General features: G+C 28.0%; 2 protein-coding genes and 1 pseudogene across 2 annotated transcripts; 2 read left to right on the top strand and 1 right to left on the bottom strand.

Annotated features, from left to right (window-relative positions):
• Positions 1 to 3271: 3271 nt before the first annotated feature.
• Positions 3272 to 16178, top strand: LOC145190926 (uncharacterized). Its single transcript, XM_090066765.1, has 11 exons — positions 3272 to 3295; positions 5061 to 5118; positions 6054 to 6416; positions 10595 to 10876; positions 11077 to 11406; positions 11617 to 11736; positions 12077 to 12118; positions 13155 to 13173; positions 13369 to 13414; positions 13576 to 13840; positions 14967 to 16178. Exons 2-10 carry the CDS (start codon positions 5073 to 5075, stop codon positions 13837 to 13839), a joined length of 1512 nt encoding a protein of 503 aa, XP_089922891.1. The 5' UTR covers positions 3272 to 3295; positions 5061 to 5072; the 3' UTR covers position 13840; positions 14967 to 16178.
• LOC145191038 (uncharacterized) lies at positions 14104 to 27923 on the top strand. Its single transcript, XM_090065904.1, has 7 exons — positions 14104 to 14183; positions 14967 to 14979; positions 16719 to 16836; positions 16966 to 17097; positions 24866 to 24893; positions 26371 to 26416; positions 27237 to 27923. The coding sequence occupies exons 1-7, from the start codon at positions 14104 to 14106 to the stop codon at positions 27483 to 27485; spliced, it is 666 nt and encodes a 221-aa protein (XP_089922030.1). The 3' UTR covers positions 27486 to 27923.
• Positions 20882 to 23144, bottom strand: LOC149882192 (uncharacterized; annotated as a pseudogene).
• Positions 27924 to 27933: the final 10 nt, after the last annotated feature.

Genomic DNA, 27933 nt, shown 5'->3' on the forward strand with positions numbered 1-27933 from the left:
GGAATAAAAAAGGAAAACACATTATTTTGGTCCCACATACCCATTGTATTTTCGCAATAACCAATTTATTCATCTTTAAGGATATTTTGCTATGTGGGTAATACTAACCGCTTTAAAATGACTTAAGGGCCCCTTAATTGTTCCTTAGTGGTTCAGGGTGTTCTAAGGGCGAATTTTCTCAAACAATTTTTTTATCAAATCTTAAAAATAGTAGCTTACATTTCTTTTAAGCACAAAATTAATGTATTTTTGATGACTTTTTAAAATTAGGGTGTGTTTAGGGCAGATCCTAATAATGGTGAGTTAGGGCTAAACTCGGTCTAACCCGAAATCGGCTCTAATTTTCTGGAATTTTTAAACTCGGAAAAAAATGATTTAACAGGACAAGTTTGCACCCTTCAGAAAGCATGTTTTATGAAAATGGTTTGTAATTTAATTTCGCGGAAGAAGTTCCGTAAGGCGTATATATTGACGTTGTTTGTAGAGGAGAGTTTTTTAGTATAAGAGAAAATGTAAAATTGAAACGTTGTGTTCGCTGCGAGAAAGCTACATGGTTAGATAATAGATTTGCTTCATAGATTTTTGTCCATTCATATAGTTTTTAAGTATTTATAGACAATAATCATGATGATCATTTTTTATTTGAACTATTTTTAATGAATTATTAAATATAATTAAGTTGTAATCCTAAAAATAAACCATAAAATAGCAACAAAGTATTTGTTGTATTAATTAAAAATGGCTAAAAATGGCTGAAAAAAGAAAATGTTGTAATCAACTTGATATTTTTGCTTCAAGATTAAAAGGTAATATAACAATATAAATAGGGCGCTACTACACTTTCTCTCCCCCCCCCCCTCCCCTCCCTCTAATTTTTACTTTTATTAATAAAGATTTTGAATAATAGAACGTTATGGGAATCCATCGCGTTTAATTATTATCACGCCAGTTTTATTTTAGCTGGATTCTTACTTTGTTGGCTAAAATATCTTTGAAATTTTTATGGAATAAGTTGCAAAGTTCTTTTATTGGTTATGGATTGCACTGAACTTTAAAACAACTAAGATTGTTAATATTAAAAAAGTACACATTTTAAACTATTGACTTTCTTTTAATACAACAAGTTAACCCCTCGTGAAAATATTTTTATAATATATCTGTCATGTAAAAAGGAATGTTTCAAAAAAATTTATTTGTGCAATGAACATTAGGAATTCCATTTTTATTATTTGATAAAAGTTTGTTTTTTCATATACTTTTTTCTTTAACAATAATACAGATTTAGCTTAAGACATTAGCTCAAAAATTTTATTATAAATTAAATTTCGCAAGAAGGAAAGACATGTTTCACAAGAAAAACATGAAAGCATAAAGGAGAGTTGACTCTATGAGCTCATTTCACGGGTTCTTAACAAATTACTGGTGCATGACTTACAGCAGAAGATCAATAGGCCTGGAACACATGGGAAGCAGAGGTTTTTTGATTGCCTGGAAAATCAGCTTAAAAGTGAGTTCAGTCCACATCTACTGTGAAAAATTGTACAAATATGAATCTGTTTGGCTGTGAGTCAACAGTTTGTGGTGTTTGATTTGAGACAATAAAATAAAGTAAAACAATTAACATCTTTTTATATGCAGATAATATTTATTTTGTCAATGGGACTATATCAAACTATACAGTCTCTAATACATGTGAATCCATATATTTAGATGTAACTATAGTATTTGATTACATAATGATAGATTTAAATTAGTATTTATTTAATATTTTTTCTCTTTTTTTTTTTTATAAGTATTTAACTAATTATAGCTTCAACTCTTCATTTATTGCCTGGCACCACGTCTAAAGAAAAAATAAAAATAAAGAATTGAAAGTAGTACGATTTTTTAATAACGTCAAAGGTCGCTCTGGTGGTCGTTTGCGGCGCTGCAAGAAAAAGACATTTGAAGTTTCGATTGAGAAAGAGAGTAAAGACGACAACAATGAAGGAAATGAAGACGACAGTGAAAACAAAGATCCTTGACAAAAAAAAGCGAAAGACTTATAAGTAAATTTTATAATTAAAGACATCATGTAATGATGATTTATATAAATATTATTATATAAACTATGTTTAACTATTGAATATTACTAGTTTAAAAAAAAACAACCACGCTTTACTACTCATACAGGATGAGTAGTAAAGCGTGGTTTTTTTTTGGGCCGCTTTAGGGCTACCCCTTAAGGATGAAATACTTACCATGAAATTTACCCGAATGAAAAAAGAAAGTGGCGAAATGTATTGTTTTATATAGTTCTTTTAACTAAATCTTTAAAAAACTGAGACATCAAGGTTAATTCAATAGAGACAATCAGTTTTAAAAAATTGTAAATTTAAAATTTAAAAACAAACAATTTATTAGATTTGTTTGAGTACCTAATAAATTGGATTTTTTCTGAACACTAAAATGGCTTCTGGTAATGATAAAAGTTTACAAATAAATGTTTTTTTGGGATAAATAACATGATTTTACAATTATATGAAAAAAATGAAATGCGAACTATTCGATTAACATAGTTTAAGTCTAATAAAACAAAAGGTTTTAGAAAAATTTTTAAAAACTTTCCCTTATTTCTCAAAACTAAGCATGGGAATTTCGGCCTTCGAAATCGACGAAATTAAACGAAATTCGTGTTTCAATTTCGTATCGAAATTTATATTGAATTTCGAAAGACGAAATTTTTAAACATTACAAATTCACGAATTTCGAAATTAAAACTTATGTTTAATTTCGTGTCAATTTCGTTACTTTCAATGACCCGAAATTATACGAAATTTTTTCGCGAAATTAAACAATCCAAAAAATCGAAATTTCGTTCTCAATTTCGATCCGAAATTGAAACACGAATTTCGTTTAATTTCGTCGATTTCGAAGGCCAAAATTCCCATGCTTACTCAAAACGTTTTAGTGTCCAATCTAAAATTTTTTTTTGTTTGAAAAAAAACAACATTTTTTTTCCAAAAAAATAAAGAAATTGAGGAAAGTCTTTTTTTATTATTTATAACTTGCTGAATGCGCAATTCTATGAGTGTCATAGTTTCCGTTCACTATTAGCAATAGGTTATCATTTTAGACTCATTATTGTTTTCAATTCATCATTTTGCCGAAAATAATATTTCAATAAACAGGAATTAATAGGAGACGCGTTTACCCGCGTAGGAAAGCGGAACAATTACATGATTGCCATGAGTATAACCACTGATTTTGATGAGCTGCAATAAATACTAAATGGAACCAAAATGTAAAAGAACATGTACATTGGCATAATACGTTAAATTGATTTAAATTGATCTTTGCTGTCATGTAAGAATTATAGGAGAAAATTACTGGGTGCTAGTATCATGGTGTGGTCTGTTATCATTAGTATACATTATATACAGAAAAGAAGAAAAGATAAAGAAAAGCTAAAACTTGAAGTATATTTTATATACTACAAGTTTTAGCTTTTCTTTAACTTTTCTTCTTATTTTATTGACATAACAGTATAAGTTTGTTCAAATATCATACACAAAAATTATTGGGCCAGAATAAAGGAAAGAAAAGAATTCTCCTGAAAAGTTGTAGAACTTTCATTACTTTTTCAGAATGTTACAGAAATGTGTTGACGTTATATCTAGAACCAGCAATAATAGTATAAATACTCATAGGTTTCTTGACTAGATGACAATCAAATGGCGCCTAAAAAGAAAGAACGTAGTAATGATTTCAAACTTTAGTAATTCAGCACCATTAGAACAGTGATTCTCAACCGGAAATTGCTGTTAAGACATTACTTCCTCGAGAGATAGTATGTTACATAATGAAGAAATACAAACATAAAATGTGTCAGTAATTTAATCAGACATGGTCAAAAAAGAAAAATAGCTAAAACATTTGATTAATTGATAGTGTGCAAAGTTAATTCTGATCAATGTAAATCTGCCAATGCTGTGAAGAGCTGTGCCAAGAGTGAACTAGGAATATCATTACACACCAAATATCATTTGAAATAGACTTCATGAAGCCAGGATTTTCAGTCATGTAGCACAAAAGAAGCCATAAATCAACAAGGTCAATTGAGGTAAATGTCTGAAGTATGCCAAAACAATATTGGCAAGCTGATTAAGTTTTGGGAAACTGTCATTTCATCTGATGAATTAAAATTTAATCTGCTTGGATCTAATGGGAAGGTAATGTTAAGGAGAACACTCTAAGAAAAATTTGATCCATGTTGTACTCTGACTACAGTCAAGTATGATGGGGGTTCTGTTACCGTTTGGGGTTGTTTCACGCAAAATGGAATTGGTAAATTGTATATATTTGACTATACAATGGATTGATTTTATTATGATGATATCTTAGAGCAGTATTTGTTACTATTGATCCGAAAATTTACATTTTGAGCAAGAATTTTTCTTTGTCCATAACAATGATCCCAAGCATACATCAGGTCTAGTCAAGTATTAGCTCAAGCAAAGCAATATTCAAACATTAACTTGGCCTTCATTCTCACCTGATCTTAATCCTATAGAACATCAATGGGATAAGATCAAATGGAGCATGAAGAAACAAGCTGAAAAATATCCATGAGCTTAGGGACCTCTGGAAGAATGAATAGAATAACATCAAGCTGTCTGTTCTTCCAAAACTTGTTTACTCAGTGCCAAGTAGATTACAAGTATGAATTAAAATCAAAGGTTACCTGACATAATACTAGATTCAACGAAATACCTATTTCACAATGAACAAAAAAGTTTTTTATTCCTCTGGGTTGATAATTTTTTAATATGATATTTGAACAAATTTTTTCTGTTTTGTCAATATAACAAGAACAAAAGTAATTGAAAAACTAACACCCAGTAATTTTCTCCTATGATTCTTACATGATAGCAAAGATATATATATATATATATATATATATATATATATATATATATATATATATATATATATATAAACATACAGGCCACCTTAAAAAATTGTATTATGATAACAAATAGTTGGATAATAACCTTTGATAAACTTAATTTTTTTTTTAGCTCAAAGTAAACATGATAGTTGTTTCACTTTCATTTCTTTTTGCTCTTATCTCTTCAAGTAAGTTATGAATTTTATAAATTTTAAAGTCAACTAGTCATATTTTTTCTATTCCATTTTGTTCTTTTAAAGAAACAGTTATGAAAAAAAGCCAAATATAATTATTCTAATGTGTGTATGGCTTGCTGTTTTACTTTTTTTTTTTTTTTTTTATTTTTGACTATTTATTACTGTTTATTGTCATAATTATTTACATTCTTGTATTACTATAATATCACTATGCTGTTAATTGCTGAAGTTAGAATTGCTATACTACTAATAGCTATGAATATTATGGTACTGATTGTGGTATTTTCTATTGTTAGCATTTTCTATCATGTTTTTTTTATCAGTAGCATTTTCTAACATGCAATTTTAAATAATCAACTTTGCCAAATATTTAGCCAAATACTGAATTTATAAAAAAAATCAATATTACCTATAACACATCTCATCCTAAAGTGTTGTGTTATAATATTTGATTTAATACAATCTTAGATTTAATTATATATTAATTACAGCAGTTGTTAATAGATTAAGCAATAACATCTCCCTAATTTTTGTTATTTGTAAAAAAAAAGCAAATTTTTTTACCAAATTGCTATTTAATATTAATATAGCATAGCTTTTAATGTTTGGTTTGTGATCTGGAAAGTTTGAAATTTAGCCTAAAGTGGTAAAAAGGTCTACTAAAAGATAGATATGCTCAAAAAATTATAAATTATAAGTTTGTTCAATACTTTTCAATAATAAAGGTGTTATAATAATCCTGATTGGGTTTTCTTTCAAGGCTTCTTTATACCAAAAAGATATCCCTGCTACTAGAATTAACCAAATAGTCTCTCTAAAATGGCTTTTTTAAAAAAATTGCCCTAAATACAATTTTGGCTCTAGTTGTAATATTTTAATTAGTCACTTTTAATGGTAAGTTACTTTTACTTTCTTTCTTTTTTTAGTTACGTGTGCTTTTATTAATGGTTCTACAAGTAAGACTGATCTAAAAGAAGGAAATAGTGTTGATGTAACTTTCAAACTCACTTTTGCAGAAGGAGAAAAGCTTGTGCTCTTTAAAATTTTAAATAATGATAAAATAATTGCTCAAGATGCTGGATCTAGTTTCGGTCTTACAGAATATGCTAGATCAATATTTGGTGGCAGGATCTCTAGCACTTCACCTATCTCTGGTAGCTATATCTATAAGTTAACAATATCTGATTTGCTTGCCAATGATTCTATGACTTTAACAGCAGAGTTGCTTTATTCCAATCCTGCTGAGGTTTATCTCAAAACAAACGCTGCAATACCAATTAATATTAATGGTTTGTACTTTTTACTTTTACTTTATATTATGATGGTTGTGTTAGTGGTGTGGTAGTAGTGGTATGGTGGTGGTAGTGGTGACAGTGGTGGTGGTAGCGCTGATGATGAAGACTATGATGATCATGATCATGATCATTATGATCATAATCATAATCATGTTGATAATCATTATCATTTTCATGATCATCATCATTTTCATGATCATCATCATTTACATGACAATGATTTATAATTTTAATAATAAAAAAATAGAATTGAATGATTACAAATAATCCAGTTTATTGAATACGAAGCTAAGGATTAAGGGTCTTAATCTTGCAATAAATCTACTTTAATACAAATTCCATATCAAGCTTGATTTGGTCTTAAAATGTTTCAAGATTTATTAAAGCATTTTCTTAGAGGTCTTGTAATGCGTAATAATTTCAAGGCTTTTCTAATAATTTCAAGACTTTTCAAGACTACTGATATGTCTTGCAATACTAAATAAATTTGTCATAACAAGGCTTTACTGTTTACATTTACACTGTTGATTAATTCCCTATTTTTTATATGCAAGCTTGCCTATTTATACTATAATGGTAAGACATTAAAGCATGCGATTGTTAAATTTGAAAAATTAAAAAAAAAAAAAAATAGTTAAACTAATGCAAAAACTTCAATGTTTATTTTAATCTAAGGAACTTGAAGATTATAAAAATGCTTTTTACTTTAATGTTTTTCATTATTTCAAATAAATAAGTGAACATTTACACTAATTGACGACATCAACTTCTGCCCAGTGTCTTTAGCAATTTTTTTCCCTACTAATGTCCACTCTCTAATCAAATCTTCAGCTTATTGTACTTATTGTTTTGCCACTCTTATGTAAATATCTTTTGCCAATTCTCCAAAATTTTTCAATGGGACAGAACTGTGGGCAGTTTGGTGGATCTAAGCTTTTTGGTATAAATTTGATGTCTTGAAGTGTACCATTCTACAGTCTTCTTAGAATAATGACAAGAAGCAAGATCAGGCCAGAACCAACAGGGGACACTGTGACTTTGATAAAATGGCAAAAGTCTAGTTTGCAAGTATTCCTTGATGTAAACATCCAAGTTTAAAGTTGATGATGTGACAAAAGCTTGAGATCTCAAACTGCAGCTGCATATTGCTTGCCACAAGAGAAGCTTCTTACCAAATTTATCCAATAATTTATACTTGAACTTGTTGCTGAAATGTCCACAAACAATTGAAGTGTAAAATTTTGGACCTGGAGCTGCTTGAAGTCACATTTGATGTACGTTTCATCATCTATAATTATGCAGCCATTAAGTTTTGTAAGCACTTCAACATAAAATTTTTGAGCTCGAGTTTTAGCAGTCAGTGATTGCTTATCTGATTATTTTGGATATTTAATGGCTCAATAAGAATTGAAATTGTAAAATTTCTTAACTTTCCTGATAAAATACTCTGAAGCTTTATACCTTTTGGCTCGTTCTCTGTTTGATACCCCAGGATTTTGCGTGAATGATTATTGAATATTAGTTGCTAATTTTTATTCCTAAAGCCACTCTTTCTTCCAGATCCTTTTGCTCGTTCAATAGAGAGCTCTTATATTGTTTTATGACCATATAAACCATAGTCTTGCTGGATTCAGATTTTTTCGTTTTTCTTAAAGTCTTGATGACATTTTAATTGAGAGAAGTGTTTTGACTTGTTTGTTGATGTTTTTAATTAATACTATATTACTCAATGTAATTACGCAAAAAAGTAATTTTAAAATGTGTTAGTGACAAGTTTTAAAATAAAATTCATCATTCCAAATTTAATGGTCACATGCTTTAAGGTTATATTAAGATTTCTTATAGTCATGTGCATGGCTTCATTTAATAGCTGTTTAGATGACATCCATAAATTACAATACAAATCCTGATAAGAATTAATAACATAACTAGTCTTGTTAAAAGTCAATAAAAAGAAGAGTCTTGTTATTTCTTAGTTAAGTTGCAGTTTTTCAGAGTTGGACTGGAGGCCATACTGTTATCAAAGGAAAGCTTCAGTTCTCTAAACACTTTCATAATAATAGATGAGTTTTTTATCTCCTTCAATTTTAATAATTGCTTCAGAAAGCTGTTAGTAGTTTCCCAGAAATTTCTGAAAGACGTTTTGTTCCAGATGGGTCAATTGGTTTCTTAGCAATATTGATAGTCAAGTACTTGGAATGTTTTTATTAATGCAGATGCGTTACAGGCAGTGGACCCCTATTTGAAAGTTTCTGTGTTTTTTTATAGCCTTACAAATGTAAATACAGTTGAATTCTTTCTGCAGACTTTTTTTTAAGTTTGTTGATATGAGTTGCAGTGTGAGGGCCAGGGAACCATGTGAATTTACATGGGGGTATTTCACATAATTATGATCCTATGCTTTCTTCATGTTTGAGATATTATATATGCAAATTCTCAAACTTTCATTGAAACAATATTCTCAACTCTTTCTCAAGAAAGTTTACAAGATATTCTCTAATGTCTTTCTGATTTTGATCAAAAAGAAAGAAAAGTGAATTATTAGTCATAACTTATTGTTGAAATTTTGTATTAAGAAATGAGTTCTGTCAATCTTTAAATGAGCAATTTATGTGCTTAAGAAGGGATCAAGGTAGACTTTTTATTCCTGGAATTGTTTCACTTAAGATCACTCTTTTGTCAAACTGAAGGAGTAAGGAAAGGTGAATGTGGTTATTGAGCTTTACTTACAAATAAGATGGAAGGTTATGCTCTTACACCTTTTATAGTTTTAGAAATATAATTACAATAGATGCTTTCAAAAAAAACTAAGGAATACTTAAAACTGAAATCAGCATAGAACTTTCTTTCCATGAACAGCACTCATTTAAAGTTTTTTTAGCTGGCTTTGAAAAGCCTAATAGATATAGAATAGCTAACTCCTCATTCAGTTCAAACAAAGTATAACAAAAATATTCAAAAATACTCTAATTCCTATTCCATTTTCAATAATTATAAAGATTTTTGTTTTGATTTGAATAATCTTGTTATTTATCAATTTTCTATTGTTATTTCTTTTATTTTACTCAAATTAAAAACTAATTTTCCTAAAAAGCAATTACTCATTTCATGCATCAGTTTTACAGTGAATTTTTGTTGTGAAATGTTTCATATTTAATAAAACAAGTCAAGATTCTTTTTGATAAGGAACAAGCTAATTATTATGAGTTGTGCTGTTTGTAGGAAAGTAAACTCTATTTTATAAAGATTTAATAATTTTTAAGTAAAAATCATTTTGCTTTTCTAGAGATGTTATTTGTGTGATTAAATATTAAATACTCAAAATTTGCATTTATAGCAAGTTTAATGAGCTAGAAAGCTCTTTATCTCTCTGAAATTAAGTTTAATTTAAAAAAGGTGTTCAAAAATTTCAATACTTTAAACTTCATATTTGAATATGATCTAAGTATGCATCCCTATTAATATTAAAAAAATGACAACAGTAATCCTTTTTGCATTGACATGCTACATATTTATTGATTTTTGTTATTAAGGCAAAGTAATAAACTGAGAGGACTATATCAATAACTACTTACTAATAATTGTATGTTAAACACCATGCGATATGATTTACAGAAGATAAGGTCTCCATAAAAAACTTAAAATCCTGAAATGAACCATTTAACATTTTGAGCCAAAATTTTTGTTAATCCATTTCTTATTATGGAATTAATGTAAAAAAAAACTAGAAATTCTTAATTTCTAAAAAATTGGGTGATTGTTTGGGAATTGTTGCTTTGTAGTTTTATAAATATTAGTGATAAAATCAATGTACACATTGTCATGCAGTCAATTCTCAGTTACAACATTAGTAATCAGTGTGTCTGAGCAAGTTCAGAAAAGAAATCTTTATTCATTTTAAAGTTTTTTATTTTTCTAATTCCTCTTTTATTTTGATTATATATATATATATGAATATATATATATATATATATATATATATATATATATATATATATATATATATATATATATATATATATATATATATATATATATATATATATATATATATATATATATAAATCAATGGAAATATTTACAACAAAATTTTAATCCTAAGTGAAGTAGAAAATTGCACAACAATTTTTTTTAAATTGTCTGTTTGTATTTGAGGTTTTATTATTTATTAGCTGACCCAGTAGTTTTGAGTTTCTCTGAGGTGCTGTTTGTAAAAGAAGGTGACCCACTGTTTTTTGAATCAAAAATATATGGTAAGCCAAAACCTGTTAGCATTGTAACACTTACTGAAAAAATCTTCAATGCTAAAAGTTCAAATGAAATCCAAAACAATACATATAACTTTGTTTATGACTTGGGACAATTAACTGCTAATGATTGTGGAGTTACCTTGGTACTAAATGTTTCTGGAAATGGAAAAGTATTTAATCAAAGTGCAGCTGTTTATGTTCAATGTAAGTATTTATAAATTGATGAAAAATATTTTTTTAAAATGTATTTGCTTTCGGTACTTTATGCTTAACAAGCTTTATTTAAAATGGAAGATCTTAATTTCAAATTGTTATATTAAGGAAATGCTAAGTTTGCAAATTTATTTTTAATAGGTTAATATTTATATTACTATTTTTATTACTAATGTTTATTTTCTGTATAGTTACACCACCAAAGGTAGCATTATTATCATTGATACAGTTAACAGATTTCTCAGTAATTGCAAAATGGAAACCAATTGCTTCTGGTAAATGTTATGTGTCATACAATGTTGAGTTTTTAAATAGCACTAACCAGATTGTCTATCAATACAATGGGACCAATACAACAGAAATTTTAGCAACTAACTCTGCTAATGCCACAAGCATAAAAATATATGCAGTTTTCAATAGTACAATTGGAGAACCATTTATTCAGGATATACCCTCTCCACAAACTACAACAACCACTACAACAACTACTAGTACAACCATTAAAAGTTCAACAACACAAGGTGGTATTACTTTTTATTAACATATTTGTTAAATTACAACTTTTTAAAATTATTTTTATTATATTTAAATAAATTTAATTTTAGCTTTGAATTTGGTTTTGTAAATAATAAAGGTTTAACTGCTTTTTAAAAGAAAATATCTCAATATTTAAAAAAAATATTTTTCATTATAAAATGTTTAATTTATTTTTTAATTCATTTTTACTATAGGGTCTCAAGCTTTGGCACGAACTGGAGGTTTAGAGGCAGGATCAATAATTGGAATTGCTGTTGGTGCTGTTGTGTTTATTATTATAGTTGGTGTGATAATCGTCTTTATTGTTAAAAGAAGTAATAATTATGTTTTTTCTTATGTGATACCTTCCATTTTCTGGTTTGTTAATGATATAGAATTTATAATATATTAATTAAGGACTGATAGTACATATATATACACAAGATAATTATGGTAAACCCAGAAAATCTTAATGAAATTAAATAGTTAATTAAAAAAAGTAATAACTGCTAAAATTTAAAAAATTTTTTGAAAAGAAATTACTCATTCACAAGTCTTGTATATTCAAATATGTAAGTCTCAAAATATTTATACCTGATCATGCAATAAAAAGGTAAACACAAATGGCTAAAAGTGTTTTTGTGATGTTTCAAAAACTTTTTCTTTAACTTTTAGAGTCTACTTCGTCATCTAAGCATCCCAATAACAAAATAGGGGGTGAGTTTAAAGTTGTACGAAGCATAATATCATGAATAGTTGATTATCTGGAATAAATATTCATCATGTTTTCATATCATCAGTATGCATTTAGTATTTTTTTTAAACAGGCAAACCTGTATAAAAAAATAGCAAATGAGTTTAAAAACAATTATACTAATAACAACCTGCACAATGAAATAAAATTCTATGGGACTACTTTTATTATTTAAATTACCATTACTTTAGTTTTTTTTCTTTGTTATAGGAACTCTTAAAGTTTTTAGACATTTAAACTATTTGAATTTCATAAATGTATTTTAAAGAGTTCTAACCTAAGTGTCAGTTAATGAAAAGAAAACAGCTCTACTTTTATTTTATGAATTACATGCACTAATTACAAGATAATCAACTCTTTATGGTCTATTAGGCAAAAAGTTTTTTTTAGGAAAAAGAGTTTTTTTACATTTTATTTTATATCATGGGTGTTAAAGTAAACATAAACAATACGTAACTTCACAGTCATCTGTTCTAACAGTGATTAGCTTCTTAGTCATCTATTATTACAATTATTATCTTCATAGTCATCTGTCATAACAATGGTTATAACTCTTTCAGCCAAATAGCTAATGTAGTATATACTAATGCACAATTGTTTTAATGAAATCATAATGAATGCCCTGATCTACATCCACATACTCTCCCTTATTTCTCACTTCCCAAGTAGAGGAATGAGGCAGGATGATGCAAAAAAAAAGTTGTTCTATTCAGAAAAATTTTTGCATCGCTGAAACACTCATGTAGAAATCAATAACTAGCAATAGAGTTCATCAGAGTAAAATACATTTTTTTGATTTTTTAAATGAATCTATCTATTCCTTGAGCAGAAATATTTGTTAATATTTTAAAATTTGTATTTCTTTTATATTTGTTAAATGCTTTATATATATATATATATATATATATATATATATATATATATATATATATATATATATATATATATATATATATATATATATATATATATATATATTTAATATTTTTCCTTATACAGGAGTGAATAACCCTGTGAAGTAAGTTAAAATGAAATCTTTTTTAAATACTTTTTTTTACAATCATTTTAATTTGTAAAATGAATTTATTTGATAAAAGTTTAGTGTTTCATATCAGTACTTTTTAAACTTTACCAGTAAATTTTTTGTTTTGTTTTATGTTTCAGTTTTGTTTTACTTATTTTAAAATCTTTTAATGCTGTTTTAAATTTATAGAGCAGATGGTTTGCCATTAAAAGACAAAAGAAGAAGCTTTGAGGAAGTAAGTTTTATGTCTGGTACTTTAAATTGCCATGAAGAACCCATTTTAGAAATCATAAAATTATGATTTAACAGGTTTAACATAGCTGTAAGATTTTTTAGTAGTTCTGAACTTTATAGCTCTATTTAAAAATTATGTTAAACCTTAAAAATTTATGTCAGACTGACTATCCACCACCTGCTTCAAAAAAGTCTCAAGACCCAGATCAGATGATATATGCACAATTAGGTGCTGGTGGAGGTCGAACTGGTCCAAAACCAAATCCAATAAATTCAAATTATGCTGAAATTAAAGTAGATGACATGGGTTACCCTGCCCGCGGACCTACTTCAGATAGACTTCCATCTAACCCACCACCATATGATGGAACTCGAAGAAATAGTCGACCACCTTCTGAAGAATTTGATGGTGGAATTATTGTTTAAGGTATTTTTGTTTTATATTTTTGTTTTTTTTTAGTTTTTGATTTTCATAAAGAAATTATTGTAGGGGAGAGGGGGAGCATTGGTATGTTTGTCAAGAAGTTAAAAACAAAAAGAATTTCAGAAAAAATCAGAAGTGAATAATTTTCGTTATTTTTTATATGTATTAGCAACATTTTAATATAATTAATGTTCAGATAAATTATTGGTTAAGTATAACATTTTTGCATTTTCTAAACATAGTTTTTTATACCAATGCGCCCTTACATGGGGAGCATTGGTACACAATGTGTTTACATTATTACAATAAGAAATTCTATCAATAAAAAGTGCAATTTTTATGAAAAGTAACACAGATTTTAAAACCAACAAAATATTTTATGACATATCAAGAAAAATATAGATAATTAGTATTTAAACAATTATTCTTAAATTGCATAGTGTATGAAAGCACTAACAAAGCATTTGAGAATAAGAACCACATTGTAAAAAATACTGTACCAAGCATATACACTGTACCAAGTATATATGCAGTCTACAGAACAGATATTAAAAATTGTGTACCGATGCTTCTCAATTTCAATTTACCAATCCTTACCATTTATGAAAAAGTGCTTTAAAAATGAAATATTTTTTTATGTTCTAAAATTTTAATTAAAATTTTTTTTTTTTTGAGTTTTAAGTTTAAACTTAAGTTAGAACAAATTAAAACATTAACACTCTAAAAAGTAGCGTATTCACCATACACAGTTAAATGTGAAAAAAATCAACCTAGTAGCAAAATAAACAAAAGGTAAATTTACAAATACTTAAAAACTATCAATATTTTCTGTGGAAGAAGTGATTATAAATAACATTTGTATTTGCATTCAAAAGTTGAAATTGAATTAAAACGGCTGAATATTTGCCTGTGTACAAATGCTCACCCCTCTCCCCTAACAATTTTACAAACATGATCAATTTTACTAGTACTGGAAATACCAGAAATATAATCCATTTATTTTATAATAACTAGAGATTCTATGTTATTTATGCTTAATTGCTAATTATTTTAAATAAAATTGTAATGTATGTAATGTTATTGCCATTTTTATATCTTTTTTTTTCTTTTTTTACTTTTTTTTTTTTAGTTGGATGAATTTGGTATCAGTTGCTTTATGAACACAAGCGATGTTTTTTTTTTTGTGCTTGTTTTTTTATTTTTATATATTTTTTAATGGGCTGTGATTTGATATCTTTTTTTGGTAAAAAATTTTTAAAACAAAACATTATTTATGTTATTCTATAAAATGCTTTATTTAAAGTATTTCCATTTCCTCATTTAAGTGTCACAAATTTCTAAATTTATATAGTAAGAAATTAATCATTAAACAAAATTAAGTTTTTCAGTTTTGTTTTAATTTGTTATAAATTCAATTAAACTCTTCTGTATTTTTATTGTACTACATATACTTTAACAAAGGCAAAAATTTTGTTATGTTGAATCAATTTTTTTCAAGAATTTTTTTGAAGAAGTTTTTCTTTTTCAAAATGAATCTTTGATATTTTATTGTTATGGAAATGCTCTCTAAGAAAAAAAATGCTGTTAATATTTATATTAGCAGAGTTTTTTTTTAGCTTTTACTAAAAACTGTTTACTAATTGAATCTTTTATATTTCTTCACTAAATATTTTTAGAATTAAATGCTTATTTTAGAAAAATGCAAATCTTTGATGTTGATGTAGTGAGAAAAAACTTAGCACTTTAATCTAAAATCATTTCACAATAGTAAAGAACAAAATATCTATTGTTTTTACTTTTCTAGGAAGTTTGCGTTTCTTGATTATTCATAATTTTTTTATTAACAAATATATTTTTTCATAATATAGATTTCACAATTAATCTTAATTGCATTGTAATTTAAAGATAAAAATGTATAGGATGATGGGTTTCTAATTTGTATTCCTTATTTTGAAGAAAAATAAAGGCATGATTTCTTATTTTCGAGCTTTTCTATTTTTCTTGAAACTTTAATTAACCTGTACTTTTTTGATAAAAAGTCTCACCAAATTTTCACTAGAATATCGAAACAAAAAGTTCACCAAAAAAATTTTTACCATTTTTAACCAGTGACAATTCCTGAATATAAATATAAATTATATGAAAAACTGTATTTTGAATTAAATACTTTTTAGAGTCCCCTTAAGCTGAGTTGGAAAAGAATATAAAATAGTTTTTCAATTGACTTTTTTACTCATAAAATACTTTTTTAGATTTTATCCTTTTTTCTGCTTTTTTGTGAATTCCCACTTTATGTTTGATAATTGTATTACAATTTTCATGTGTAAAAATCTCTTTAAAGTATTTGTTGACTGACTGATTTATTGTCAATCTAGGGTTATTTTCATCAAGTTTTTTAGCTCTATCAACAATTAAGAATGGCACATTTATAAAACTTTATCTTTTATATAATTCTATCATGATTGATTTGCCCAATAACTTACCCTATTATAAAGTTTTATAAATCTTTAGAAGCTTTGTTTCTTACCATAGCTTAAGGATAACTAACAGATAAATACCTACAAATGATACTTACAAATAATGTATGATATATAATTTCAAGTCTAAAAAAGCTTGAAAGTTATAATAAAGTATAATTTTTTATAAATTTCTATTTTAGTTTGGTGTCCTAGTATACTACTAAGCTTAAAAATTAAAACAGTTTGTAAATAAACTTTCTTTTCTGAGGAATTGTACTTTTTAATTAAAAACAACAATTCTTATCCATAATTACTTTTAAGATTGGTTTGAGTTACATTTTTTTATATACTGGTTGGCTAACCAATACAACAAGGTTTGACGTTTTGCTTCAATGAATATTTAGAGATATCTTATATTTCAGTTTACAAATGTCAGTTCTTGTAATAAATGGGAAAATGTACTTAGTTGTTTAAGTCATGGAAATAAAAAAGAAAGAAAACTGCTGGCAATGTGTACATCTGAAATAAATTTGTCAGAAGGTGCATAACATTTGTGGACATAAAAATGTGCACTTAAAGATTCTTAGAAAGCTTAGAAACGCTCAAAATATTCTAAAATTTTTTTTCTTTACTTTGTTTTTATACAACTTATTTTAAATTACTTTTTAGGTGCTGTTGAAGGAGGTGGGCTTCATGGTGAGAAGGGTACAAATACAGGAACGATTGTTGGAATAGTGATTGGTGTTCTTGTTTTAGTTGCTATAATTATTGTTGTAGCTTTTTTGGCTTATCGCTATAAAAGTAAGTTTCTTTTTTTAGGTTTTCTTTATCCTTTAAGTTTTCTTCATCTGATAAAAGAATTTTAAGCAATCTTTCTATTTCTAATCTGATCATTCCATTAAATTCTTAAATTTATTTTCTTAAACATTTGAAAACAACAGAAAGAAGCTTTTTAATGTAGTCAATAATACAAACTGAAGTATGACAAAAAGACTTTTTACTTTTTACTTTTTAACCCTTTAACAGTCCCATATTTTTTTAAATTATGGTTGCTGTAAGTCGAGCATTTTTTTTTGAAATGGTCTCTCTAAATGTCCCATGTTTTTTCAAAATCATGGGACATTTAGAGAGACCATTTTAAAAAAAATGCTCTTTTTTTTTTAACTATTAAATTAAAAAATGTTTAAAACATGTGTAAAAGTAAACTATTGAAACAAAAGTTCAATAGTTTACTTTTACACATGTTTTAAACATTTTTAAATTGTCACATCAGTCTAATCGTCACAAAACTTAAAAGTTTTGTGACGATTAGACTGATGTGATGATTAGACTGATGAACAAGAAGAAAATATGAGGAGATGCATTAAACCGTAATATTACAGCATGGACATTTGAGAACCACTTTCAGTTTGTGTAATATTACAGCATGGACATATGGAAACCACTTTCAGTTTGCGTAATATGGCATGGACTGATAAAGGGTTAAGCTGATGAACTGTGGCAGAGTTTTGTTTTGATTAAAAATGACAAAGTTAGTTTTGAAATGGTGCTAATAACACAAGCAACAATAAAAAAAAATTTTCCCATAATTTTACCTAATTCTTGTGTTGTTGATTCCAAAAAAAGTAATAAAAAAAATCACCCTACATTTTCTTACATTTTAGCATTAAAATATATTATTCAAGTTGTGTTATTAGGTTGGTAGTAAATTCTAATTTTTCAAGGTTGGCAATCAAATCAGTTGTTATTAGGTTGGTAGTTCTGATAAATAGCACAGCTGTTTATTTTTTTCCGGTTAAATAGTGAAATTGGGATGATAGTTTCCTAATTAGCCGTTAAGAATTTACTAAGAGTCACATAAGTTAATGTACTGGTTATTATGTGTATACATATAACGGTTGTTTAACAAAAATGCAATAACTTATTTGACAGTTAGAGTTCTAGCCTGCATCACTGGCTTGCATCATTAATGTGACCCACTATGACACTTTTAAATGATAAATGTGAAAAATGAAAATATGGTGTGCATATAAATATTTTTTAAACATCTGTAGTAAACTTTAGACCTTTAAGCAATATTTCTACAAGCAGTTTTATTTTTGCAGTCTTTAAAGTTTGGAATACTTTTTAAAAAGACCCTTTGAGTGACAATTTGATTTACCAATCAATGTTTAAATAGGAGCTTGTATTTCAAATATTATACATCAAAGAATGTTCAAACAGTTATTTTTGTTAATTACACTTAACTGCAAAATTAACGCACTACTTATAAATTCTGATTTATTTTGAAAAATATTAAGTATTTCCCGGATTTATCAATTACAAAGATGATAATGATATTTGTTACACCTTTCGTAGGTTTATTTCATTTCCCTTATTTAATTTCAAAATTATAGCAGCTTTTCATAAGTAGCATGTTTTGCAGTAATTAAACCTCACTTCTAAAAGAAAAGTATGTATTGGTTTTAAATTGTTTTAACAGTAGAAAAGATAACTGTCATTTGAGCAACACATCTGTTTGCAATGCAGCGCTCTAGACAAAATTTAGGTTGTGGTGAATGTGTTGCAATTGTTACTATGTCCAATGGAGGGTTAACCAATCGCAAACTTGGTAGAAAATTTGGATTGTCTCATACAACAGTTAGTAGGGTTCTACAAAGGTTTGTAGAGACAAATGATCACACTAGATGACTTAGCCAATTCAGACCACAAGTTACCAATGCCATGGAGGACATATTGTTAATGCTCCCAACGCTGAGAGAACAGTTCACAACTGCACGAAGTCTCCTTGGTGAGGTTCTGCTATTAGTGAAGGTACCGTAAGAAGACTTTATGCTTTAAATTTACAACCTTGGGCAGAAGCTACTGGTCCTAGATTATCTGTAGACCAAAAGAAACAGACTGGCTTTTGCAAGGAGGCATATGAATCGAGAAATACACGATTGGGGACAAGTCTTATTTACAAAGGAGTCAAGGTTTTGCCTTGTAGGTCCTGATCGCTACCCAAGAGTGTACAGAAGACCAAATGAAAGATGTTTCTCATTCAAGAAATCACTTTATATGGAGGCAGCTCATTGATGATATGGGGCGGAGTATCTTTAACAGCTTGCACAGAGCTTTTTATTGTTGATGGTGGATGTCTGACTTCTCAATTATGCATAGCAGACATTTTAGAACCTTTTGTGGTATATTTTGCATCATACATTGAAGATGGATTCCTTCTTATGCAGGATAATGCTAGACCACATGCAACACATATTGTTACTGAATACTTAAATAATGTTAATATTGAAGTTTTGGAGTGGCCAGCTTGCAGTCCAGATATGAACCCAGTAGAGCATCTTTGGTATGTAATGGGATGCCGTGTTAGAAGCCAACATCCACCACCTAACAGCCTAGACAAACTGTGACAAAGTTTTATCTGCATGTGGGAAGATATCCTTCAAGAAATGATTAGATCTCTAATTGAAAGTATGGCACGATGCTGTTTGGCTGTAATAACATCAAGTGGTAGTAACACTAGTTATTGATAAGTTAAAAATGTTTCAATTTAAGCTGCATTAGTGTGCATAACAATAATAATCATTTTACTCTGTTTTGTTAAATGAACCATATTTTTGGTTTTAGTTTTTTTTACCATTCTCAAAGTCTATTTTATTATTATCATTGAAATAATTGTGTTCATGTGTTCTATTCTTAATATGTTTGTCAAAATATATGATAATATTTACCACAATTAAAATAATACGAAATGTATAAGTGATGCATTAATTTTGCAGTTAAGTGTAGTGAAGATTACTTTGAATTGGGGAAAATTCTCTGTTCACTGACATAAGATCCTTAAAACATTAAAATTATGATTGCTTGAACTGAAGATAAATATCCAGAAGTTATAAAGTTAACCACAAATGACTGTCTCTGCTGATGAGTGTTAAATGCAGCTGAATGAAAAAATGTTTAAAGAACCATTTTCTTTAATAACTCAATTTTAAATGTAAGAAGTTTTGAAAACTTTAAATATGAGTTAAAACATCTTTTTCTTTTGATAAGACGTATTTACTATACTCAAATCACTGTGAACCTGAGAGACTGCCAGGTTTTATGTCGCGTCACTTGATCCAAATCTTTACTTTTAGTTTAGTATTAATGTATATCGTTAATTTAAAATGTTTTTAAAATCTGGTTTGGGTGCTAAGGTTTGAAAAATCAATTTTTAAGTTTTTACAAATTAAACACTTCTTCCATTAAAATCATTTGTTGATTTCTAAACTATTTTAAGATTCTATTGTAGGTATTACTATTAGCAACCTTTTCAATTGAATTTGAAAAAGCTTTTCAAACATGTAATAGGAGCAAATTGATCTTTTTTTTTCCTGCTCCCCTAACTTTTCACTTAATCTTGTGGCACACTCTAAAAGCACACCTAAAATGAAAGTTGTTCTCTTGAGATATTACAAAACAAGCCATTTGTATTGTTCTTAAAAATTTTTGTGGCTATTAAAATAGTTGTTTTGACAGGATTATAGTCACTGTCCTGGACTTGTTGACTTCTTTTTGTTTCTAGGGCTGCATATCAAAGTTAATGTTAAATTCTTCTTCCATTAAAATCAACTACGGAGGATAGCAGTTGCTCTCCATGTCGAGTATGCTCTTTTTTATGTTTAAATCTACTCCATGTAGGCTTAAATTTAGAATGAATAGCTTCTCCTGTTCAGCAAACTTGGATAGGCCACAATTATAGTATTCAACAAAGGGCTGAACATGACACAGCAAAATGTGAAACTTCCAACTTACTGAAATTTTTTTCCTTAGAACCTGTGCAAGGTCTTGGGTAGATAGGAAGGGGTTTTTTAATTCAGCAAATGCTAACTTATAATCTGACTCAAGAGTTTGACCAAAACAAGAATCCTTTACTTTTTTAAAGTCTTTCATGCACTGAACTATAGGTCTAAGTTAAGGAACCTGAGATGTAACTACTTTATCAAGTTCATCCAGGTTTTTCAAGATCTTGTTGGAATTATTTCCATCCCAACCTCTACCTTGGTACCCTCTCTAAAGAACATTTTTAGTTTTCAGCCAGTCATCAAGTTCATGCCAAGTATCCATAAGCAGAGATCCTAAAGTAGATACAATTCCAATCAAAAGATGCAATTCAGGAGGTGGTACTAAATGCTGGATTAGAGTATCTGGATTCTCCTCTAGGTAGAGAATCCTTGGATATATCACATTCGTGTAATGTTGCATGTTAGATTTCTTGGAGTTATTTTCCACAATATATTTTTCATACCAATAATCTAGACTCCCAAGAGTTCTTAGTTTTCCACATTCTTCATTTCTCAACCCTTCACACCACAGGCAAGCTCTTTTTCCTGCATGGCCTGACAGACCAAACACAGCATTGGCACACTTTAAATCAAATGCTGCAAAAAACTTGATATCTTGCAAATTGAGTTTTTCTAATGTTATTCTTAAGTTATGGTTTGTATCAGGAAAAACTTCAACTATTGCAAGAATTTGACAATGCTGAACACCACTATTCGTATAAATTGCAGACTTTGTACTTTCATTTGCATCAAAGACATTTATTATAACTTTCAAAAAAGATCCTCCACCATCCATAGAAATTTGTACTAATTCTGAATGAAGGTCTAGAGCATGTTGATTTATCAGATCCAGTATGAAAGATGATGTCTCTTGAACAAAACAAGATCCTTTAAAACCTTTCCATCTATACTGTCTAGGAAATCTATCTCTAAAAATATTTAAATAATGTCATTATTTATTTAGACACTAAAAAACAGCCTTCTTGTTCAACAACTTTTTGAAGCATCTCCAGATTATTTAGGGGTTAAAGTTTTAACACAAAAAAATTAAATGTATATTACACAAAAAAGATAACAATAATTTCTAGTTTATATACTAGTCAATTTAATTATTAGCTGCACTTTATTTTACAAAAAAAATTACATAACTTATAATGGTTACACATATAGCTACAATATTTGTATGTGTAGCCATCACAAATTCATGGTGGAGGATCTCTTTCTCTTTACATATAAAATATATCCATACAAAATGTTAAAACATTCTAAAAGTGCACTTTTGTGACTAATACTTATAAATTATCTTTTCTACATTATAAAAATGTGATATGGATTCCTCAAGATCATTCAATTTACCAAAAATATTAGGTTCTACAGCAGTCTTATTCCCTAATCCTTTCAGAAGAAAAGATGTTAACTGTTTGGTTTTGCTAATAGAAAGTTTCAATATAATTTGAAGTTCTTTTTTAACCTGTAAAGATACTTGTTTTGATCTTCAATTTGCCTTGTTAGCAGACATCCAATATTTACAACCAATAGGTTTCCACCAGTTGGTAAAGAAAAAGTTGCTCCTTTTGGAATGCAGTCAGTTTTCATCTTATCTTCTAATAAACCTGAAGCAACTTGTTCAGCTTGAATGCTTCCCAAACTCTTGGCAAGTGAGATCAAGTTTGTTGCAGTAACTGAAGAAGAACAATTGTGGGTGTATCCAGGTGTTAACATTGAGAAACATTTTCCACAGAGCTTTGAGTTATCTAGTGAAGAAGATATGATTGGTTCTGTTTCACTACTTTAGAGCATTTAAGTTGAATTCTCTCCCCACGAGCCTCTGGGTGTATTGGCCAACTTTGTCAAGTAAAAGTTTCTTCTACAACTAGAGCAAGCTACAGTTGGGTAATTACAAATTTCAAGGGAATACCCAGGATATATATACAGCTTCATCAGATCTTCTATTGTTGAATTTACAGGGTATAAAGACTTGGACCTTGCTCCAAAATTTTCCCAGCAGCAGCAAAAAGTATTTCGTTAAATAACAGCAATCGATGAGCTAGCAACAGCCATTTTCATTCATTAAATAAAATTTGAATAAAGTTTAACAAATGAAAATAGCTACTGCTAGCTCATGATTAAAAATATTAGTTAAATCCAAAAAATAACACAGGTATCTTGTTTCAAATGACATGATTTTATAAAAAAATATATAATTTTGAGAAAAATGTAACTTAAAATCCAATCTTTAGAAAAAGTTATTGTAAAATTTTTAAAATCTTTTTTTGAAAATGGATTTTACAATATCTGGTTCTTAAATAAGTATATGTAAAAGTTATTTGTATCACTTGATAGAAGACACTTGTTTTTTTTTTTATATTCTTGCATAAGACTTATGCTTTTCATTACCCACAATTTCTAAGTCGTCATTACGACAACTTTTTTACCGATTTTTTAATAATTTTTTTTAAGCATTTATTCAAGGCTTCAAATTATCATTTTGACATGTTAACATGTGATTTTAATTTAAAAAACATTTTTATACATCAATATAAATTAATACTAAACTAATAGTTAAGGTTTTGGTTGAGTGACACCACATAAAACCTGGCAGTTTCTGGTTCACAATCACATTATACTAAACTCTGTTCTTTGGAGTTTTTTTTTTCTTTTAACGTCTAGAGTTCTTACCTAGATTTTCTTGTGTGTAATCCTGGATTAGATTGATTGCTCCCTTTGCTGACAATGTTGAGTATTGTCACAATTAAAAATAAACCAGATAGTACTTTCATTCCGATTTTGTAGTGTGATAAGAATAAATCAGCTCCACAATCTTGCTAGTAACAAAAGTTATTGTTACCAGCAACATAGCAACATTTTTATTAATGTTGAGTCCGGCCTTGGATTGATTTTTTTATTTTCTTTTTTTTTTTTTTATAGATAATTATAAATAATCTAGTAGCTGCCCAATATAAAAATATTTCATTCCTGTATTTGAACAACTGATGAAAAAAATTAGACCATTTGCTGGTGTAGAGATACCACATGGAGCTCGAAACCATCCTGTATGCAAACATCACAGAAAAATAAAAGTTTTTTCTTCATGTGACTTTGATATAAATTGGTCTTGGAAAATCCACACTTTAAATAAATATTTAATCTATTCAGCTCATCAAACTGAATACCTTGAAATCCTTGAATTAAGAAATGAATTTTGAGTTCATGAAAATTGAAATTAATGTTTCTCTGCTTTACTAAAACATCTTGTTCTATGATTGCTTGAGCTGCTTCATTTACTAGCTTGACAGCCCTCTGAGTAATTTGTGCATGAATGAGGAATAATGGTACTGAAAAAAGTTTCTTAAAATACTATGATTGATGATCTATGATCATTATGATCCTTTTTAGGGATATGGTAAGTTTTGTTTCATAGATTTTTTTGGCTTTATTTAAAACATCAAGAAGCAAACTGATCAAAATTTCTTCTTGTTTATTATGATTGCATTTAAGTGAAATGAGTTATGTAGGATCTTTAAGGTTCCAGTTATATCTCCTTCACTAATTTCTTTCTCTTTTACCATCTTTATCCACCTAAAAATATTATCAGTTTTTGTTAACACTCAGACCATCTTAATAGGTGTTAAAACATTTTTATATGTATATTTTGTATTTATTTTTTAAATATTGTTAGTTTTCATTTTAATGTTTAAAAACCATACAGTCATCCTGTTTACAAAAAACGAAATTTTTTTTTTTAGAATCTCATCCAACTTCCACAAGTCCAAAGTAAGTAGTTTGTATTTAAAAGAGCAAAACAAATTTCTGTTGAAATGCTATTTATTGGAAGTGATAAGAAGATTTCCAAAATATTTTGACCAATTTTCTTTTTGTCTCTATAAAAATTTATGAATGTTCATCAAGTGAGCAAAATAGAACAAGAATTTTTTTTTTTTTTTTTTTAAAAATTTTAAATTTTTGGGGTGAATTACTTTACAGATAGTCTTAAATTATTTTTTTAAATAAGCAGAAATTGAAGCTCATCACTTGTGTTTCAAAGGAACAAGTTGCTTCAAATACTTTCATACCAAATGTTTGGTGTTTATAGGGAAATCATTTCATCGTAGCATATATGAGTTATATACTTTTCAAATGTATTAACTTAGTCTTAAGATTTTCTAATTTTTTACATTTTTTGATAATATAATTTTAAGAATTGTAGTACGTTGGTTAATAATGTGATGGTAACTCTGTTTATCTTATCATGATAAATATCAGTTGACTTATTTGCTATCTGCAGAAAACAGTTTGTAATGTAAGTAAATACTTGAAATGTCTATAATGAAAGGCCCATTAACGCAAGGCACAACAAAGGCTTTATTATTACTTAATGATTAAATATGAAGTTTCTTTAAAAGATTTTCGGAAAAATAGAAGAAGGGGCAGACTTGTTAAGTAGATGTCAAAATCTAAAAGATGCATATAAGTTATAAATACAAAATTATACTTTAACAGTTCTTCACAAATGAGTTTTGTTTATTTATTACAAATTTTATAGTCTAATCAAGGGATTGTTATCATCTGAAATTAATCTAGCATTTAATTGTATTTATTTGCAAGCTGATATTTTTAGATATCTGCAAACCAAAATAAAAACGTAATCAGTGGTACTGCCATTGATGTTTTAGATGTGTTAGCTATGGCAACATGTTTCACATTCATTTGCATAATTCTCATGTTAGCTATCAATTAATTTAGATATTTATTAGCTTTTGTGTTTGATATTATCTATTATCACCAAATTTAGAATGTGCCGTACTAAATGCTGCTTAAAAACACTATTGATAGCAAGATTGGTCAATATGAAAAAAAAGTAGTTATAGATGAACATTTTTCATTAGAGATAAAGTTTCATAAATCAAGGATGTGCATAAAGTGAATGATAAAATTGGGAAGAATAGTAATTTTATTGAAAAAAAAATAATAATGAAAATATGAATTAAAATGCAATGTTGTAACATTTGTTAAAACGAATCTTCCTTTTTGTAAAGGATTTTCTGCAATAGAATAATTTTGGTAAATACCATATAAGTTTTTGCATCAATTTTTAACAATATAATAAGAAAACAGTATGAAGTTTAAAAAAAGTGAGGAACTGTTGTTGACCTAAATTATGCCATAAAAATCTTGTTGACCCTTGAAGAACATTTTCAATATTTGAAACTTTTCTCTGTGAAAATTGGCCATGGTTTTTTTATTTTTGTAGAGAATCAGCGGTTCTTAATCCAAAGGAAAAAAATGATGACACTTACGTAAGTTGTTTCTAACTGCAATTTTTTTGTTTCAGGGGCAAATTTCTTTTTTTTTTTCGTTAGAAATCATAAAAGTTTACAAGAAACCAATACTATTATGATTTTAATAAACTGCCTTCAGTTCTTACATTACTTGTAATAGTAACAATTTCATTACTATAATTAAATGACGTAAGAATCGAATCTTTGAGTGCCCTTTAGATAGAATTACGGCTATTAAAAACGTTTTTAATTTTGAATATAAATTTATGTGAACACCTATCATCCAAAAGTCATAAGTTTCCCTAAAGTTTTCCTATCCACCTCACTTTGAGATATACGTCATTTTGCTGGCATTAAGAGACATTAGGCCGGGTGAATAAAGATGAGCAATTGCTTTTACTCAGTAATTGGTCAGCTTAACGTGAATAAAAGCTTTAGCCGTTTTCCTCATATTTATAATAGTAAGCAATTTACTCAGTAATTGCTCAATTTTACTTTAATAAAAACTTAAGAAAAATTGTTGAAGTTTTTATTCACGTAAAGCTGACCAATTACTAAGTAAAAACAATTGCTCATTTTTATTCACTCGGCCTATTTCTTGTGGGGAAAAAAATGTTTGATATGAAATTGAATTCCATTTAAATTGCAAAGACAAATCATCTGTCATTAAAACGAATCAACTGCGCTGTTCAAAGTGTTTTTAAATAAGTATAAATGCAAGAAATTTTCTTTAAGAAAAACGTTTTAAAGAGTTAAATCTATCCGATTTAGGTTTTAGATTGTTTTTAACTATTTTTGTAACTAGACCAATTATTTTTTTAAACTTTTTACACAAAAGAGTCATTACGCGGCAAGTACCGTTTCCGTTAAGTCAGACGATAGGAAGCCTCCAACGCAACAGTATGCTGAGCTTGGTCTAGGTGGTGGACGAGATGGTCCCAAACCTAAGAATGTTCCGTCTAACTACTCTCAAGTGAAAACAGATGATCTTGGATACCCGGCTAAAGGTCCAACAGCTCAGTCAAAACCTAGCAGTGGTTATATGGATAAAGGGGACGTCGAAGAAAATGATGGTATCATTGTCTAATTGGTTACTATTGGTTACTATCAATTGTCGAGTCTTTCTTTGGTTTCAGTAGCACTTTTTATCAAGGAAAAAATTTCTGTGATTTTTTTAATCTAATTTTATGAAAATACGATGCACATTTTTAGCTCTTCATTTATTTTAGTGCGATTTTTTAAATGAATTTTACAATCATTTGATTTTTAGTCCAAAATTTTCTTTAATGAATTTATAAGTCTTTTTTTTCTTCTTTTCTATTTTTTTTTTATAAAACTCAGTATTTGAAGAACCTCGCATATATTTTGTGGAAATATTAGTTGTTGAGAAAAGTTATTTTTGGTCAGGAAAAGTGAGTCCTGTAAAATATTTTTGACAGCAGAATAATTTTGTAGGTTTTGCGTTGAAATGAATCAAATATATTTGTGTAGCTTTAACTTTGTAAACTTCATCTTATAGCAATTACGTCAGGTTA

This window comes from Hydra viridissima, unplaced genomic scaffold (assembly GCF_058129835.1).
Source record: "Hydra viridissima isolate aposymbiotic clone 2 unplaced genomic scaffold, HvirCarnegie_v1 scaffold_11, whole genome shotgun sequence".
Taxonomy (NCBI): domain Eukaryota; kingdom Metazoa; phylum Cnidaria; class Hydrozoa; order Anthoathecata; family Hydridae; genus Hydra; species Hydra viridissima.

Bases quoted from the DNA above. Each gene is read 5' to 3' on its own strand.
- LOC145190926 (XM_090066765.1), top strand. From the start codon at position 5,073: ATGATAGTTGTTTCACTTTCATTTCTTTTTGCTCTTATCTCTTCAA. The intron at 5,119-6,053 runs GTAAGTTATGAA...TTCTTTTTTTAG, and splicing joins TTTTGCTCTTATCTCTTCAA to TTACGTGTGCTTTTATTAAT. The intron at 11,407-11,616 runs GTGGTATTACTT...TTTTTACTATAG, and splicing joins TAAAAGTTCAACAACACAAG to GGTCTCAAGCTTTGGCACGA.
- LOC145191038 (XM_090065904.1), top strand. From the start codon at position 14,104: ATGGGGAGCATTGGTACACAATGTGTTTACATTATTACAATAAGAAAT. The intron at 24,894-26,370 runs GTAAGTAGTTTG...TTATTTTTGTAG, and splicing joins CCAACTTCCACAAGTCCAAA to AGAATCAGCGGTTCTTAATC. The intron at 26,417-27,236 runs GTAAGTTGTTTC...TTTACACAAAAG, and splicing joins AAAAAAATGATGACACTTAC to AGTCATTACGCGGCAAGTAC.